The sequence below is a fragment of the Cottoperca gobio genome, chromosome 1 (genome assembly GCF_900634415.1).
Source record: "Cottoperca gobio chromosome 1, fCotGob3.1, whole genome shotgun sequence".
Lineage (NCBI taxonomy): Eukaryota > Metazoa > Chordata > Actinopteri > Perciformes > Bovichtidae > Cottoperca > Cottoperca gobio.
The window spans coordinates 24425184-24443178 of record NC_041355.1 but is presented as its reverse complement, the minus strand read 5'-3'; the positions used below and the strand labels follow the sequence as shown (position 1 = coordinate 24443178).

At 39.1% G+C, this 17995-nt stretch overlaps 1 protein-coding gene across 3 annotated transcripts; it reads left to right on the top strand.

The window, feature by feature from the left end:
- Positions 1–726: 726 nt before the first annotated feature.
- On the top strand, positions 727–17995 carry LOC115013736 (ribosomal protein S6 kinase beta-2-like). Of its 3 annotated transcripts, XM_029440337.1 has the most exons (17): positions 727–955; positions 4021–4075; positions 6573–6610; positions 6715–6829; positions 6950–7018; positions 7226–7373; positions 7711–7768; positions 7968–8068; positions 8434–8524; positions 8684–8774; positions 9781–9888; positions 12377–12439; positions 12720–12797; positions 12995–13102; positions 13328–13440; positions 13604–13822; positions 17946–17995. In XM_029440337.1, the coding sequence occupies exons 2-16, from the start codon at positions 4022–4024 to the stop codon at positions 13779–13781; spliced, it is 1413 nt and encodes a 470-aa protein (XP_029296197.1). In that variant the 5' UTR covers positions 727–955; position 4021; the 3' UTR covers positions 13782–13822; positions 17946–17995. The 3 variants fall into 3 exon arrangements, with proteins under 3 accessions (XP_029296197.1, XP_029296115.1, XP_029296273.1); XM_029440255.1 differs by lacking the exon at positions 17946–17995 and having other exon boundaries at positions 13604–16977; XM_029440413.1 differs by lacking the exon at positions 17946–17995 and having other exon boundaries at positions 757–828; positions 13604–16977.

Sequence of the window (17995 nt, the reverse complement as noted above, 5' to 3'; positions counted from 1 at the left end):
ATAATACCACTTCTGATGCTCTCAGACAGCTCCCTTGTCTTCACCATTGGGAAAAGGAACAGGGAATAACAAGTGGCTTTTTTAAGCATTGAAGTCATCATTCATTGGTTAATTCAAGTCATGTGGGCACTGACAATTTATCACAGGTGAGTGTAATTTCTAATTTATCACTGTTGAGTCAAATGTAATTATTTCTTTCAAAATAATTTGAAGGGTGCCAATACCAGTGTCATGGCAATCTTTCAGTTTTTTATAGTTTTTTCCGCCTATTGATTTTTTAATTGTTATTGTTTCATCATTTGCTGTTCTGTACCAAACATCAGTGTCTATAGACCAAAGATGTTTCACTTGATTATTTGTTTTCCAGTAGATATTCTACATGATGCATTTCAATTTCATGGGTGCCAATAATGGTCACCAGAACTGTATAAGCGGCTGCCGGCTTCAGTTATTATTTAATAAATGAAAAACAATTTGAGGGTGGGATTGTACTAGTATTACTAAATAATGCTTATTATGAAATATTGTCATTAAATTACTTATTATTTTTATTGTAATATTTAGCTGTAGGCTATTATTATTATTATTATTATTATTATTATTATTATTATTATTATTAGTAGTAGTAGTAGTAGTAGTAGTAGTAGTACCAGCAGACGTAGTAATACCATCATCATTATTATTACTGCCAGCTGTTACAGTTTTACTTTTCAGGACCAGAATGACGTAGAAGGTTAAAGTTGCACTCAGGGATAACAACATCTCGGCGCTTCCATGATGGACAGAGGGGAATAAAGGGAGCCTAAACAGCTCTGTGTGTTGTTGCTTGTAAGTTGACGAAAGAGTAACAAGAGCAATGGAGGTCACGGCTGTTTGTGTATAGAAACTGCTTCGGTTTGTAACTATCGGACTGCGGACTGAGATAAAGAACCACCGGATGAAGAAGCGTTCACAGGTGAAACTCTAGCTAGCATTAGCTGTCAAACCAGCTGTCAACGAGATGTTAGCTCAAACTTACTGTTATTAGACAGTTAATTCGTTAAGTATTTTGCAGGAAAAAGAAGCGACCTAACAAACACTCAGTCTTATTGTGGGTGTAACCTTAAAGCAGTCTAATGAAATATTTGCTGTCATGTAAGTTAAACTCACATGTTGTTTTGGTTGCCATCTGATTAGCTAGCATGCTAACGTGAGAGTTAAGCTAGCTGTCTCAATGCATTTGATTGTGAGACGTCTTTAACTTGTGTAACTTGAGATACATAATATCCCTCACTTAAAACCCCATCATGTCGGAGACAGAGACACGATTTGGAAGGTCTGTTTTAACCGGAAAGGTGTAGCATTAGCTGTGTTATGCTATGCCAAGACAACTGATTGGTAGATGCTAGGCTAACGTTAGGTTTTGGATGGGCCAAGTATTATGAATTCAGATTAATCCACACGTTTAACGTTACTTAGCACTGCTGTGTGTGTGTGTGTGTGTGTGTGTGTGTGTGTGTGTGTGTGTGTGTGTGTGTGTGTGTGTGTGTGTGTGTGAACATTTCTGATCACTGGGTCAGTTGTTTGCAAACTGATCAATGAAGATCAATGAAAAAAACCTGAGGCGGTAGAATAGGAAATACTAAATACTGCTTGATCAGTAGGAGGAAATACAAACCAGATTAAGCATACAGGAATCACAGGTTCCCCAATCACAGCTATACCACTTTATAATTTCTGTGTCAGTGCATTTACAATTCAATACAACAACAAAAATGTGGCTGTGTGGAATACATTTGGTATTTCTGGGACACTAAATACAAATAATCATTGAGATTATAGACTAACACATGTTGTGATATAGTAATTTTTCACTCATTAGAATATCAGTTTTTTGCAGAATTGATATGACAATCAAGGTACTTCTTCACATTGATGCAAAAATGATGTAAACCTAATATCTATATAAAGCATTTAAACGTGTTGATGTGCAGCGTTGACTGCAGTACGGCTTGATCCATCCAGAGAGATTAATAGAAGAATTACATCTGTGTAGAAAAAAGTTTGACTGTTTTACAAATTTCTATCGTCTCATGGTATACATTGTCATAGCAGACGTATGACCTATCGTAGCGTTCTTGTAATATCTGCTTTTTATTGTAACTAGTATGTATGTATGTATGTATGTATGTATGTATGTACAGTATATCTCAAAAGTGAGTACACCCTTTAGATTTTTGCAAATATTCTGTTATATCCTTTCAGGGGATAACATTATCCTACTGAAACTTTGATATAACTTAAAGTAGTCAGTGTGCTGCTTGAATAACAGTATAGATTTATTGTCCTTTGAAAATTACTCAGTACACAGCTGTTAATGTCTAAACAGCTGGCAACAAAAGTGAGTACACCCCATAGTGAACATGTCTAAATTGTGCCCAAAGTGTCAATATTTTGTGTGACCACCATTGTTATCTAGCACTGCTTTAACCCTCCTGGGCATGGAATTCACCAGAGCTGCACAGGTTGCTTCTGGAATCTTCTTCCACTCCTTCACGACGACATCACGGAGCGCACGGATGTTGGACACCTTGCACTCCTCCACCTTCCTCTTGAGGATGCCCCACATGTGCTCAATTGGGTTTAGGTCTGGAGACATACTTGGCCAGTCCATCACCTTAACCTTCAGCTTCTTCAGCAAGGCCGTTGTCATCTTGGAGGTGTGTTTAGGGTCATTATCATGTTGGAAAACTGCCCTACGGCCCAGTTTCCGAAGAGAGGGGATCATGCTCTGCTGCAGGATGTCACAGTATATATTGGAATCCATGTGTCCCTCAATGAAATGCAGCTCCCCAGTGCCGGCAGCACTCATGCAGCCCCAGACCATGATGCTGCCACCACCATGCTTGACTGTAGGCAAAACACATTTGTCTTGGTACTCCTCACCAGGGTGCCGCCACACACGCCGGACACCATCTGACCCAAACAGGTTTATTTTGGTCTCATCAGACCACAGGACATGGTTCCAGTAACTCATGTTCTTGGATTCATTGTCTTCAGCAAACTGTTTGCGGGCTTTCTTATGCATCGGTTTCAGAAGGGGCTTCTGTCTGGGGCGACGGCCATACAAACCGATTTGATGCAGTGTACGGCGTATGGTCTGGGCACTGACAGGCTGACATCCCACTTCTGCAACCTCTGCAGCAATGCTGGAAGCACTCGCACGTCTATTTTTGGAAACCAACCTCTGGATATGACGCTGAGCACGTGGACTCAACTTCTTTGGTCGACCCTGGCGAGGCCTGTTCCGAGTGGAACCTGTCCTGGAAAACCGCTGTATGATCTTAGCCACTGTGCTGCAACTCATTTTCATGGTGTTGGCAATCTTCTTATAGCCAAGGCCATCTTTGTGAAGCGCAATAATCCTTATTTTCAGCCGCTCAGAGAGTTCCTTGCCATGAGGTGCCATGTTGTCCAGCATTCAGAGAGAATTGTGCCCAAAACACCAAATTTAACAGCCCTGCTTATCATTTACACCTGAATCCTTGTAACACTAACGAGTCACATGACACCAGGGCGGGAAAACAACATCATTGGGCACAATTAGGACATGTTCACTATGGGGTGTACTCACTTTTGTTGCCAGCTGTTTAGACATTAACAGCTGTGTACTGAGTAATTTTCAAAGGACAATAAATCTATACTGTTATTCAAGCAGCACACTGACTACTTTAAGTTATATCAAAGTTTCAGTAGGATAATGTTATCCCCTGAAAGGATAGAACAGAATATTTGCAAAAATCTAAAGGGTGTACTCACTTTTGAGATATACTGTATGTATGTATGTATGTATGTATGTATGTATGTATGTATGTATGTAGAACGAGTCGCAGACCTATTCGTTGCCTATTGCTCAGGAGACGTGCATGTTTATAGTTGTACAGAAATGCTACATTCCTCATTAGGATGAAAGTGTTAATGAACCTCTGGTTGAATGAAACACAAGAGAATGTTTGACGGTAAAATGTTTTAAAATTTCAGGATGGCAGGAGTGTTCGATATAGACTTGGAAACGGAGGACGTCAGTGAAACAGAGGTCTGTATCCCCCAGTCATTGATACTCACTGTCACTGCTGATCTGTTACCTAACATTTTCCATCCCAGGTTGTTTCTGCTTTACAGACGTTTGGATCGCATAATACTTTACTGTGTATGGCAAGCCGTTTAATCAGTAGCGGTAATAGCAATTGCAGATATCGACAATGGCATTTTGACTTCCTACAAATCCATAATGTCATTTTGACTAGTAGCAATTCTAATTGAAGATATCTACATTTAATTTAAGTCAAATTGGTAATTCTTGATGTCAACAATTCACATCTTACAAGTGGAAATATTCATTGTTATATCTGTAATTCAATTACTACTAGTTCACTCTTACGTTGACTCCTATAAAAACTTCTTAACAAATATCTATCAATCAGTTATAACGTGTTCTAATTCTAAGTCTACTTATCCGTATTGTAAATTTGATTAGTTGCAATTCTATTTATTGATATTAAATGATAAATACTTAAAATCTTCATTATTGATATCAATACATTTATTGTAACATGTAGAAATGTCAATTGCATTACAGATTTCATAAATAGAAATATTGATATCTAATATAAGATATCTAGAATTGCATTTGAAATATCTGAAATGCAATTGTTACATGTAAAAAATACATTTGAATGTGTAACAGTTATATTTGAGGTATCTACAATCACTTTTTAAAACATATGCGTTTTAAATAGATTTGAATAATAACTTGCTCCGCCATGTTCTACCACAGAAACTTCTTCCACTTCGATTTAGAATGAGTGAAAACAGTTAACAAAAGGTGCGTTTTCCCCCCAAATTAGCATATGTTGAATATTCATGAGGTAGACGTCACCCAATTGAAAGTTGACCAATGGCTTTGCGCTGACCATGCGCACATATACAAAATTATTTGTTGTTATGTCAGACATATCAGAAATGCAATTCTTGATATCTAACATTTTTAATTCCTTTTTCAACATGTAAAATAAAAATTAAATTGTAGATATCTGTAATGGTTAATAGTGAAAAGGGGTTAGTGATCTGTAAAACTGTTCTGACTGGTCGAAATGTAATTACTATATATCAAAATATATTTGTAACCTGTTGAAATACTTTCACAGATCTCTTAAATCAACATTTGAACTAGTAAAAATGTCATTTCGACATGTGAAAACTAAAGGCCCTGTCGCTCATATCCGTATGACAGAAACGTATGCTGTCGAATACGAAATATCGACAATAGGTTGATATAAATTAAGGGTAAGTTGTGATCGTTTGAAGGACGCAGACGATACGCCGAACACGCCAGACACACGGCCCTGTCACACAGTTCCGTATGGCAGAAACATATTCCGGCGTATATGTAAAGTAGCTCAAAATGTGTCAGAGTCCAAATACGTCCAACTTTTCCACAGCGGTGTTGTAGCTGACGTATACATAACAAATTATTATACGCAGGTCTAACCTATTGATAGCGTATCACTTACTTATACAACACGTATCAGAGCGTCTGGCCAATGGAGCTGGAAAAGTGCCATCTGGTTCACGTCATGCTGGAGAACGGCTAGAATGTTCTCTTGATGTATTCATCAAGACGTCCTGTGAAGAAGTGAGGATGAGCTACTCACAGGGACCCTATATACTATATTCAAACCCCAATAAGCTCCCAAAACGCTAGCTGAACGCTATCTGTACTGTAGAAACGCGTTTAATAAGTTACTCCGTCGTCAGGCATAATGTTAACATAGGGTAGGAATAGGTTATCCACTTGTTATCAATAAGTTGGCTGTAGGGTTCACCGTCAGCCGACGTAGCCTATATCTAACGTACCTCTAACGTAGTCACGTAGGTATTCACGTAGGTAAATATTCACGTACGTATTCCGTATTCACGTATGTCTAACGTAACGTCTGCATATCTTATGAAGCACACGTCGGGTACGTCCGGTAATGTTGAACATGCTCAAAACATCAGCGTTCAACAACGCACCCCAGCGTAACACAGTGAGCTCTTAACGAATACTACTTATACCTTACCTTATGTCAACGTACACCAGCGTGTTGCAGATATTTTGTATACGCCACGTTTTTATATACGTTGCATTTGTTGGGTGTCTGATACATTTTGTATAAGTAAGTGATACGATATCAATAGGTTAGACATGTGGATCTGTATATGTTCACTTTTCTGATCCGATGAAAAGTTGGACGTATTTGGACTCTGAATTAGAATTTTCATATACGCTGGCATACGTTTCTGTCATACGGATATGTGTGACACGGCCTTAAGTCGCTCCTAGTCAGCCCCACTGATTAAATGTTAGAACGGCTTGCCATACTCTGTGCATGATACTTATACATGTTGATAAAACACAAACATTAATTCTAAACATGTTAAACATCATAGAGACATTTGGCTATGGTGTACAACAATTAAGAAAGACCATTTCTCTTGACTTACTGACATACTTTGTTTAACCTCATTGGTTTGCTGTTCCTCATCTGCAGGATGATGTCTGCGACTTCACTGTAACAGAAGCAGACAAGTAAGTTGACTTTAGCATAAAATAAAACAATATTGAATGGTGATACAGTGCACAAAATGTATTTATAGCAATACTGCTAATGTTCTGCGTCATGCTCATCCCAGTGTGCAGACAGAGGAGGTGGAGTTGACCAGTGAAAGTGTCAACAGAGACTGTGAGAGAGTTGGACCTGACTGCTTTGAGCTTCTTACTGTGCTTGGAAAAGGAGCCTATGGCAAGGTGTGGGTTTTGTTTTGTGGGGGGGGGTGTTGTGTTGTGTGTGTGTGGGGGGTGTGTGTGTTGTGTGAGTGTGACAAAGATTTCTTGGCATAAACATGAAAACAAAATGTCTTTTTGTAGGTTTTCCAAGTGAGGAAGGTTCAAGGTGCTCAGACGGGGAACATATTTGCCATGAAGGTCCTGAAAAAGGTACTTTGTCTCAGCCCACAGCTCCCTCCTAAAACACAAACAGTATACGGAGTTGTTCCTCTCTTTCCATGTATGTTTCATGCTTCACTCTCCACACCATGCTTTAGCTGCCTCTCCTTTCTTTTCAGGTCCCCCTCTTTGTATTTACCTTTCTTTGCTTCGTTCGACACTGTTCTGTGCTCACTTGTATTGTTTATTTGTCTTTAGGCCAAGATAGTGTGTAATGCTAAAGACACGGCCCATACACGAGCAGAGCGGGAGATCCTAGAGACGGTGAGACACCCTTTCATCGTGGATCTGCTCTACGCCTTTCAGACTGGAGGAAAACTCTACCTCATACTGGAGTGTCTGAGTGGTAAGAGACACTGAGGGATGAACTGATGGATGTGGGGGGTAAAGGCATGGGAGCGAGACAAATGCCATGGGGCATGTTTGTGCATATATCTATCCGTCTGTCTGTCTGTCACTCACTCCTTATGAGATCTCTTCATTTTTAGCATGTATGGCCTTACGGTTGTTTGAAGTGATGGGAAGAGAAGAGCTGGACGGAGAAAAAGAGATGACTGGAAAAATGAAAGAATGGATTGGAGGAAGATTCCTTAATGCCACTTAACCATCTGTACTGTACTGTACTTTACTGTGTACTGTACTTTACTGTGTACTGTACCTTACTGTGTACTGTTTATTACCAGGAGGGGAGCTGTTCATGCAGCTAGAGAAGGAAGGCATCTTCATGGAGGACACTGCTTGGTAAGGACACATATTTCCTGGTAAATGCTTGCACACAGTCAGGAAACCAGCAAAAGCTGCAAATCTGCTATTTTGTTTTTTACTTAAGCATGATAATGATACATTGTTTTACTCCTAGTTAGTTCCACTATTGTAGTTTAGGTCAAAGCATTCTGCCTCTCTTATATCACTTACTCAAATAATGTCTGTCTGTGTGTAGTTTCTATCTAGGAGAGATCACATTGGCTCTAGGCCACCTCCACTCTAACGGGATTATTTACCGAGACCTCAAACCGGAAAACATCATGCTTAATCACCAAGGTAACGCATCACGTGCAAATAAATGTGATAAACTCCAATCAATTCAATTTAAGATGGATGAAAGTAAAACATTTACAGTCTCAAGATGCAGAATGATCATTATTATTTTACCTCGTAATTTGATCTCATCTCCTTTTTAAATATACCACTTTTGAATAATTAAATTCTATCAAAATTGACCTTAAACAGCCGAATGAATGTGAGCACTGTGTGGTTTGTTTGTGTTGTTTACTGTTCCCTCCTTTGCGTCATTGTTAAAACAGAATTTTGAGATGGTGTCATTTCCTCTTAATTCAAATCTAAAGGTCTCGCTACACATTAACCACGGATAGTTTTACTTCAAATATGTTTTCTTCTTTTTGAAGGACACATCAAGCTAACTGACTTTGGCCTCTGTAAGGAATCGATTCATGATGGAACTGTCACACACACCTTCTGTGGCACCATAGAGTACATGTGGGTAACACATTAACACACACAGTTCACACAACACACACACACACACTCTTACTCCCTAGATTTCTAACCACTTTATGTCCACATGTAAAACTGTATGCTGTTATGTTATGTTATGTTCTCTTCGGCACTTGTTGAATGTGTTATGCTCTCCACCAGGGCTCCAGAGATCCTGACCAGGTCGGGTCACAACAGAGCAGTAGACTGGTGGAGCCTTGGGGCCCTGATGTACGATATGATGACTGGATCGGTAAGTTAGAACTGTGAGCGAGAATACTAACTAATTATGAAGAATCTTGAAGTCTGGAGATGGTGGTGGGCTGTAATAGTTCAGGTTAAGTTTTTTTTTAAACTGATATTTGTGGGAAACAAACTTGCTGAAGATCTCCCTGCAGACCCGTTCCCAAAACGCCTCAAAAGAGAGGCGTCCTGCAAGGAAGCAGCCTCACTAGGTGCCCCCATCACCCCAATCTTCTCCTCTTATTGTGAAGCCTCAGTCCACCTCTCACCCGATCACACATGTATCATGATGTGTGTATCAGTGATTATTTTGGTCTGCACCTAAAGCTTGTGGCAAAAGATTTGATCTGGTGCTTTGAAATACCTGCAAGTCAAAGGAAAAGTGTTGTTTCTGAACAGCCTGGGCGATGTCATGCCTTCTCTTCCTGAACAATGTTGCACAGAACTTCTTTGGAAACCTTAAGTAATAAGACTTCACTGCCAAGGGGGCATCTTTTAGCCTAGCTTTTTTATTAAGGCAAAGCGTATTTAAACTGTAGGGAAGTAGCTGTAACTTACTACAGAAATGACCAGAACAAGTACATTTCCCCTGTGGGGGATCAATACAGTTCTTATCTTAACATCACGTTTCAATTTTTAACTGTTTACAGAACAACTCTGCATAATCACATCGACAGAATGCACGGTATTACATTGTTTGTATCTCTCTAATGCTAGCTAAGTGGTCTCATGGCTGCTGCTTCCTGGATTGCACAACACTTCTCTGTAACATTAGTAACACTGAAGTTACTGTACCCATTTTACTAATTCACACTACAAAGAAACTCAACATTTGTTTACTTGTACTGCAATGTTAAGTTACATAAAGACATTCTTTCTAACTGTTGATAATGAGTCTAACTGTAAGAAAGGCGTGAGAAAGAACAAGGCTTATTAGTGCTGCTGTGATTGATTTATAGATTAGAGAAACCTGTAGATCTGCTTCAGTAACTACTGACCCTGTGATTCTCCACCAGCCTCCATTCACAGCTGAAAACAAGAAGAAGACCATTGATAAGATCTTGAAGTGTAAACTCAATCTGCCCCCATATCTTACCATCGATGCCAGGGACCTCATCAAGAAGGTCTGTAACACACACGCGCACGCACGCACGCACACACACGCACACGCACACGAGACCAAATGTAGAGTAAGGTAATTTCTTTCCTTTTCTTTCCATTCTGGTTTCACACGGTTGGCAGTAAGAACTTTTTGCATATTGTTTCATCACCCACAGGGAGGGCTGTCACAATCATGGATGTTAGTCCATATAAATAATTCAGATTAGCGATTTAATTGTCTATTTCTGTTCATTTTATGCCACACAGCGGTGCTGATCTAAATCCATATTGTTTTCAATGGCTGCTCATTGAAATGATGCGATCATCTGTAAAAGAGTGTCAATTAATCTTCCAATGGTTTCCTAAAACTATGTTTCCCCTCTCGCTCTGCTGCACATGCATTTGTTTTAAAAAGCCTGTTCTAAAATGTTCCATAGGCCAACATAATGTTACAAAAAGAAAGTTAGTGAATATGCACATGGAAACACAAAGTCAGTGGCAGCTGTCACTGCTTCAGCTTCAGACCGTGGTCAAGCACAGAGTTCCCTTAGATCCGTAACAATCTTTTAAAGGCATTGAATTCACCAATTAAAAAATGGCTTTAATTGGTATTAAAATGTCTTAAATCAATCTTTAAAAAGTCTTAGAAATGCAAAGACAAGGGAAATGGGAGTTTATGAATCTTTGCAAATCTCAAAATAATTGGTAACATCTCTTTTGTTTTATTATTTACCGAATTTTGCCTCTCTTCAACTTTCTGTCGTCATCTTGGTCTCGTATGAGCTGAAACAGACAAACCTGTCCAACAGCAGTAAGATCTAAACAACTCTTATTCCATGGGGGGTTTTCCTGATATTGGTATCTCAGGTAGACACTTTATTTTAACCAAACGGATGAATACACACCTTTTCACTGTCTTTGTCACATTAGTGACGTTGGCTTTGAATTCCCCTGATTGTGGAATCTAACGATAATGCAAAATGATCACGGTCAGCTCAATCAGGCGATTATGTATTACCCGCGACCTACCAATAGGCAATATTCAGAGGAGATTGCAATGTGTCCTTTTTTTTGCTGAAAGAAATAACTGAGTGTTTTTTTAATTCTCCGCTGATCTGATCAGCCTGCTGCGTCTTTTGAGCCCTCAAGACTAGAGCGTCGTTTTCTAGGGAAAACACTGTTGTCCCACAGACAATATTTTAATAAACATTTGAAAAACAGCGCCTGGCAGAAGATCCGATGGTACAATTATCTGGTATGGTTGCTTAGCAACGTACCTCAGCGCCTATGAATGTGGGCACAAGAGTGGGCTCCCAGCTCCCAGCACACAGCCTGTTTTAGCCATTTAATCATTTAATCATCTTTTGTACATTTTCTGAAGATGTAGATCAGTCGGTCCCAATCCCTTTTGTTCAGTTGTGTTAGCAGTTAGCAACACAGCGTGTACAGTCTGCGAGTAGAGCTTTTACACTTCACATTAACTGTAAAAGTCATTAGGTAAATCTACATTTACACTAGTGGTCAAAGACATCTGACCACAATGTTCATGGTATCAACAATATCAAATTCAGAGAATGTGATCTGATCAAAGCTTAAGAACAGCTTCTAATCGTGTTTTTTATGTTTCAACTCCTGTTTTCTCAGAAGTAAAAGCTACGTAAAGTTTTCATTAATTTGATAGTTTACTATATATTTCTCTTGAATTTGACAGCAGCAGCTAGCAGTAGTAGTAAAAGCAGCAGTAGCAGTAGTAGCAGCAGTAGCAGTAGCAGCAGTAGCAGCAGTAGCAATAGCAGCAGCAGTAGTAGCAGCAGTAGTAGCAGCAGCAGTAGGAGCAGTAGTAGGAGCAGTAGTAGGAGCAGTAGTAGGAGCAGTAGTAGTAGGAGCAGTAGCAGTAGCAGTAGTAGTAGCAGCAGCAGTAGCAGTAGTAGCAGCAGTAGTAGTAGTAGGAGCAGTAGTAGTAGGAGCAGTAGCAGTAGCAGTAGTAGTAGTAGTAGTAGCAGCAGCAGCAGTAGCAGTAGTAGCAGCAGGAGCAGTAGTAGGAGCAGTAGTAGTAGTAGTAGTAGTAGTAGTAGCAGCAGTAGCAGCAGTAGTAGTAGTAGCAGCAGTAGCAGCAGTAGTAGGAGCAGTAGTAGCAGTAGTAGCAGCAGGAGCAGTAGTAGGAGCAGTAGTAGTAGTAGTAGTAGTAGCAGCAGGAGCAGTAGTAGTAGCAGTAGTATTTATTTTGCAGGAGAACAGATGGTATGCGTGTTTGCAAATATATTAGAGTAAATGATGGTTTTATTAACATGAAAGTAAAAGTCCTTCCATATGAATGAATTACAAAACAGTCAGTTAATTAATCTATCTAACCCTCTTTTTATTTTCTTGGTATGAATGCTCATTGGAAACAATACTATGAAATCACATACATTCTGAAAATTCAAACAAATGATGGATTATTTCAAAACTTGGGTACTATTGCGCACAATCCTCAATCTTTATAGTGACATGCGCCACTCTTTTTTTCAGTTGCTGAAGAAGAGTCCATCCCAAAGACTTGGCTCCAGTACAGCAGACTGCGCTGATATCCAGGTACCTCACTGCAGTAACTTCATCACTTGCACGTTAACAGGGGTGACGAGCTAAAATACACTGAATCCATGTGTCTCATAAGATATATTTAAGATTTGATCTTGATTGTACTGTTTACCAGTAAGTAAAAGTAATTCACAGCTATACAAGCATTCTAAGCAAAACCAGAGCTTGTAAAGAAGAGAGACATGGCCTCACTGGTGTTCAGGGATTCCTCTACATGTCAGCTAGAAATGGGGTCCATAGAAAATACATAAATGATCCCTTTTGTTCCAAACAGAAACATCCGTTCTTCAGACACATCAACTGGGCTGACCTGCTGAACAAGACCATAGAGCCGCCTTACAAGCCACAACTAGTAGGTCCTCAGTTGTCATTTGTGGCCATCATGTAACGGAATGACTTGTTAAGTTATTATTATGTTTGTATGCTCTCGTTCTTTCATTACTTTTCTTCTCAACTACCATCTCCTTCATGTTCACCTGACATTCTTACACACCTTTCGTTTCTACTTACACCTTAATAAATCCATTCTTTTTTTATCTGCCTCTGTAGCAGTCGGACGAGGATGTAAGCCAGTTTGATACCAGATTTACCAGACAGACCCCGGTGGACAGTCCAGACGACACTTCGCTCGGCCACAGTGCAGAGCTTGCCTTTGCTGTGAGATTCAGTTTTTTTAATATTTAGGCTACAGAAACCACAGTCTACTGGCAACAAAGGGTTAATGAATAATTAGTCAATGCCTACTTAAGTTCACTGCAGTACGCTCTTTTTTTTATTTTTATATTTTTATTACAAAAATGACTTGTTTTTAATAAGAAAGCCAATAACTTGGTAACATTATCCATCTTCGATTGACGAGAAACAATGATCCTTTTCAATCAGGGTTTCACCTACGTGGCTCCGTCGGTCCTAGAGAGTCTGAAAGAAGGCTTCTCATTCGAACCACGAACACGACCTGTACGCCGACACAACAGCAGCCCACGCACACCCATCAGGTAACACACACACACACACACACACACACACACACACACACACACACACACACACACATACTTTTTGCTTCCTTTTGTTAACATCCTTTTTTTTTTATCGTCTTATCTTTCCTACCTATGTTTCTTATAACTTCTGTCTTTTTTCTTTGTCTTTATCTTTCAGTCCTATGAAATTTTCCCCAGCCGGACCTTTCAAGTCCAGCATGGACAGCGAGCCGGATCTTTTCTCTCCCACTTCTCCACCAGCAGCTCCAGCTCATGTGTCACTAGAGAATGGAGCGGCCAGTCAGCCGATCAAGACGCCTTCGAGGAACAAGAAGCAGAAGGGACATCGTAGATGAGGTGAAATCTTCAAGGAGCTAGGCTGCGCTGCAAAACCAGAGTAAGATTTTTCCTGGTGTATAGTAAGCGCTGAGGCACAGAGCTGAAGCGTTTTTGCTGGCGTCATGCTGTTTTTTAAGTGGTTTAACTTTAGAGGTCTCTAAAAAGCCAAATCAAAAGTGGAAAGCTTCTTTTCTCACATTCATCTATGAAAACAAATACAGTGTTATGGGGGCTTACTGTTCAGGACTTTATGCATTAATATGTGCATTAATATATAGGAAACAATTTTTCAATATTTTGGGAAAGAAGGCAACCGGAGCAATGATTCTTCTTCACCAACTTCACGGAGTCTATCGTGAGGAGTCGAGGTCAGGTGATGGATTGATTGGTAACAGTGTTTCATCTACATGCTAGAACAATTCCAGTAAAGGGAAGCTGTGATTTAAAAAGCTTCTTGGCTTTAATTAGTTCGTCCACTTTCAGTTTATTTACCAGAGTTTTGTGCAAGGAGGTCGGCTATCACAGGCTTGTCTAACAGGTTTTAATAGAATTTGCTTGAAGTCCTGATTCTTTTCCATTTTTGATGAACTGTGAAACCGACCATCAGCCATCAGTTTATCAAGTCATTCTTGACTGCACAAGCGTAAAGTAGTAAGATGCGTTCATGTGTTGGGGTGGGAGTTTATCTTGTAGAAATCTACTGAATGAAACGCTGCATCGCACACAGAAGATGGTGTTTTCACAAATGTCAGATTTGATCTCAAGTGAACATTTCTGTGTTAACGTTCATCAGTTTTCCTCACAGAGAATTTTCATGACTACTGCCAAAGCTTTTAACACATCCTTTCATATTGCACAGACAGACCTATCACACTATAACAGAGTGCACCTGACAATAGAGGTATACTGAATTTATTAATTTGGTTTAATAAAGAGGTTGTGTTCATCAACCCATCAACATAGCCCCCATTCATAGTAATCAAAAGATGATCGCATAACGCATATCGTATAATCCGTACAATGTTCCCTCAGAAAACTAATTATAATGTTGTATAAAAAGTATTTTGGGTTACTGAGCAACACTATTTTTACACATGAAACATGTCAAATAGTATAGAAATAAATGAAAGTCTTAGATATTTTGAAGTGTTTGATTATCATTGCCTGACAACCGTAAGATGCTGGGTTAAGTCGCTTCAGGCATGCTTATTCAAACACTGAGTCAGCATTAGTTGGATCACAGAAAGGTTATGAAATCACTGATGCCAAAAATCTTTCAGCTTTTTGATATATTTCTTTTTTCTTTTTTAGAATAGTAGCTCATAGATAATCAGCAAATCCTGGCCCGTGTCACTATATCTTGTTGCAGGACAATTAAAAAGAAAACTGTTAGGCGTGCATGAGTCTTAAACACAGGCAGCTCCTCAGGGCAACTGAGACAACATTATCTTAAGCAGGGATTGTGAGTGCAGATATTACAAGTTATTTTAGGGTAACCAAATATAGTTCATATTCTATGCAGCTTTCAATCATCGTCCTCAATCTAGTGATGTACAATTACCTCCTGTTGTGGACCCAACGGACACGTCGATGTGATTAACATGGCTGAAGAAAGAACGTGCTTCTCTTTGTTGGCTAAATCATGCATTTGCTTTAACATGATGCCTCTGTCATGGTCTTCACTGGACAACAAATCATGTATTTTACCAGGTGTAAACTATCCTTTGCATTGTGTTCAATATTACAGACATAAATAATACAGAATGGGGAAAAAAAGAATTATGTGAATATATTCAGACAAAATATGTAACAGAACTATGTAATTATAATATAATCCAATACAATAGACTTTTGGCTGCATGCAGTCACTAGAAGCATGGCAGCATGCTTCTAGTGACTGCAATGTTGGTCTGTCAGTAGTTTGGTCCAGACTGATATATTTGAACAACTTTTGGACGGATTGACATGAAATATAATGATTGTACCGATGTTCATGGTGCCCAGGAGCTAAACCCTAATGATTTCCTCCTCGGCATCCGCAGGTCAAAGTTTCCCCCTATCCATTTAAATATCTCAACATCTACTTCATGGATTATCACATTTGTGCGGACAATTATGTTTTTTAAAGGATAAATCCTACCGATTTTTGTGATTCCCTGACTTTTCCTCTGTTGACATTTAGATGGATTGCAGTGAAATTTGGTACACAATAACAATAATTTGGTTATCCTCTAACTTCATCTCGCGCCATCACGGCAACATTTCTTGCCATTCCCTGCTAAACTAATTACCTTTCCATTAGCATCAGCTGTACTTTGTGTAACATGCTAATTGGCAAATGTTAGCATGCTAACATGCTAAACTAAGATGATGAGCATGATGTACGTTATAGCCTACCTGCCAAACATCGGCATGTTAATATGATCATTGAGAGCATGTGAGCCTCTCTGAGCTGCTAGCATGGCCTCTTGTCGTAACTCGCATCACTATTAATTGACTGTCTGCTCATTTAGACACAAAATGACATGGAACAAAACAGACATTTGAAATAAAATATAAATAACCAGCAAAAGAATCTAAAATAATATTTCATATATGAGCTGAAATGTATGCATTTATTAAGTGAGTCAGATATTTCATGGTTATATATGTTGTCTGTATATATTCAAATCATTATTTCATAATGTATTATTTATTTGTTTAAATATTGAACCAATCAAGCTCAACTCAAGCTGCCTTTTTAGAAACAAAAGAACAACTTGAAGAAGGAGATTCCTGTCGTCTTGCTTCTGTGGGAGGGCAGGAAGCGGGTACGACACATAATGTCTTCCTACCTTCCTTAACACTGGCTGCTGAGCGTGTACATGTTTGTTGCTGATGACTGTAATGGGTAACCTCACGCTGCACTTTGTTTCTGGAATGACAACTACTTATACAATATTTGTTATGCAAGATAAAAGGACAGGGCTCTTTTTTCTTTTCGTATACTGCAAGGTGCCACTCACACTGAAAGTTGCAGTTTGTACAACTGTTGAATTGTGTTCAGTTTTGTGTATTTATTTACACAATTAAGAATAATTAGAGTGATTTATACAGTGTTACTTTAAGTTCATTTGTTGATGTTTGCTGATGGTTTTTCTTTTTTGTCATGTGTTCCTTCTGTTAACTGATTAATGTGTTAAGAATAAAGAACCATTAATTGCTGAATTAAGATTTTTATTCATGCATTTTTATTGTAACTGATGAATGGATGATAATTAGTGATATTGTTCTCTCCCTGGATGGACTGAAACACTATGTAGATCACATGCTTAAGTGCTTAATAAGCATGGAAAAGATCCATACTCAAATGTATTTGATGTTTCATGAGAAGTTAATCAAAGCAAGTGTTTCCCTTATAAACAGAAGGCCTACAATCACAGTGGGTACTTGCAATCAAAGAGACATCCATCACGCTGTGAAGAAACCTTTGAAAGCACCAGTAAAAGGATTACAACGTTTGTACAGTCTGCCTTGAGAAGTTCTTTAAAAATTTAACTCAACTTTTGATTATGGCAGCAATCCGGAGAACAATAATGCTGTTGGTCTTTTAAAAGGTTAGCACAAATTAAAGCCGCATGCAATCAGTAAGCAACATTAATAACTGAATGAAGAACAGTAAGGCTGAGCAGCATCAGAAAGTATATGGTTGAGCCATGCTGAATGGGTACCACGTTAACATGCTAGTATAATATGTTTTTCAAACTTTTGATTCAACAGATGGATCAACTTGCATTCAAACATCAGGCTACTCCAAAGGGTTTTATACATTCATGATCACTCTCTCTGACCATAGACAACATCATCCAACCACTAACCTTTTACTACACCTGTCTGTCAACTAAGTGTACTTTGATAGACTACTGTTGTAAAAATCCATGTCACCCTCTTCCAACCAATACATTCAGACTAGTAGCCCTGACTGGGACCATTTCAACATTATTGAAAAGTTACTACATAGGATAACTTCTTATCCTTCTTTCTCTTTTGAAATGATCCAAAAAGATTGAGTTGTTTCTTTCACTTGGAACTGTGCGCGCTGCCATTTCTCCTCCCGCAGTAACTGTGGGACTCAGCGCTGACCATAAGACTCCCCGTACACTCACACACACTCACACAGAGCGCTGCATTTATTTCGACAGGCTGTTATTGAAGACTATGGTGTGGTGAGGGCGCCGGCTGCTGGGGGGAG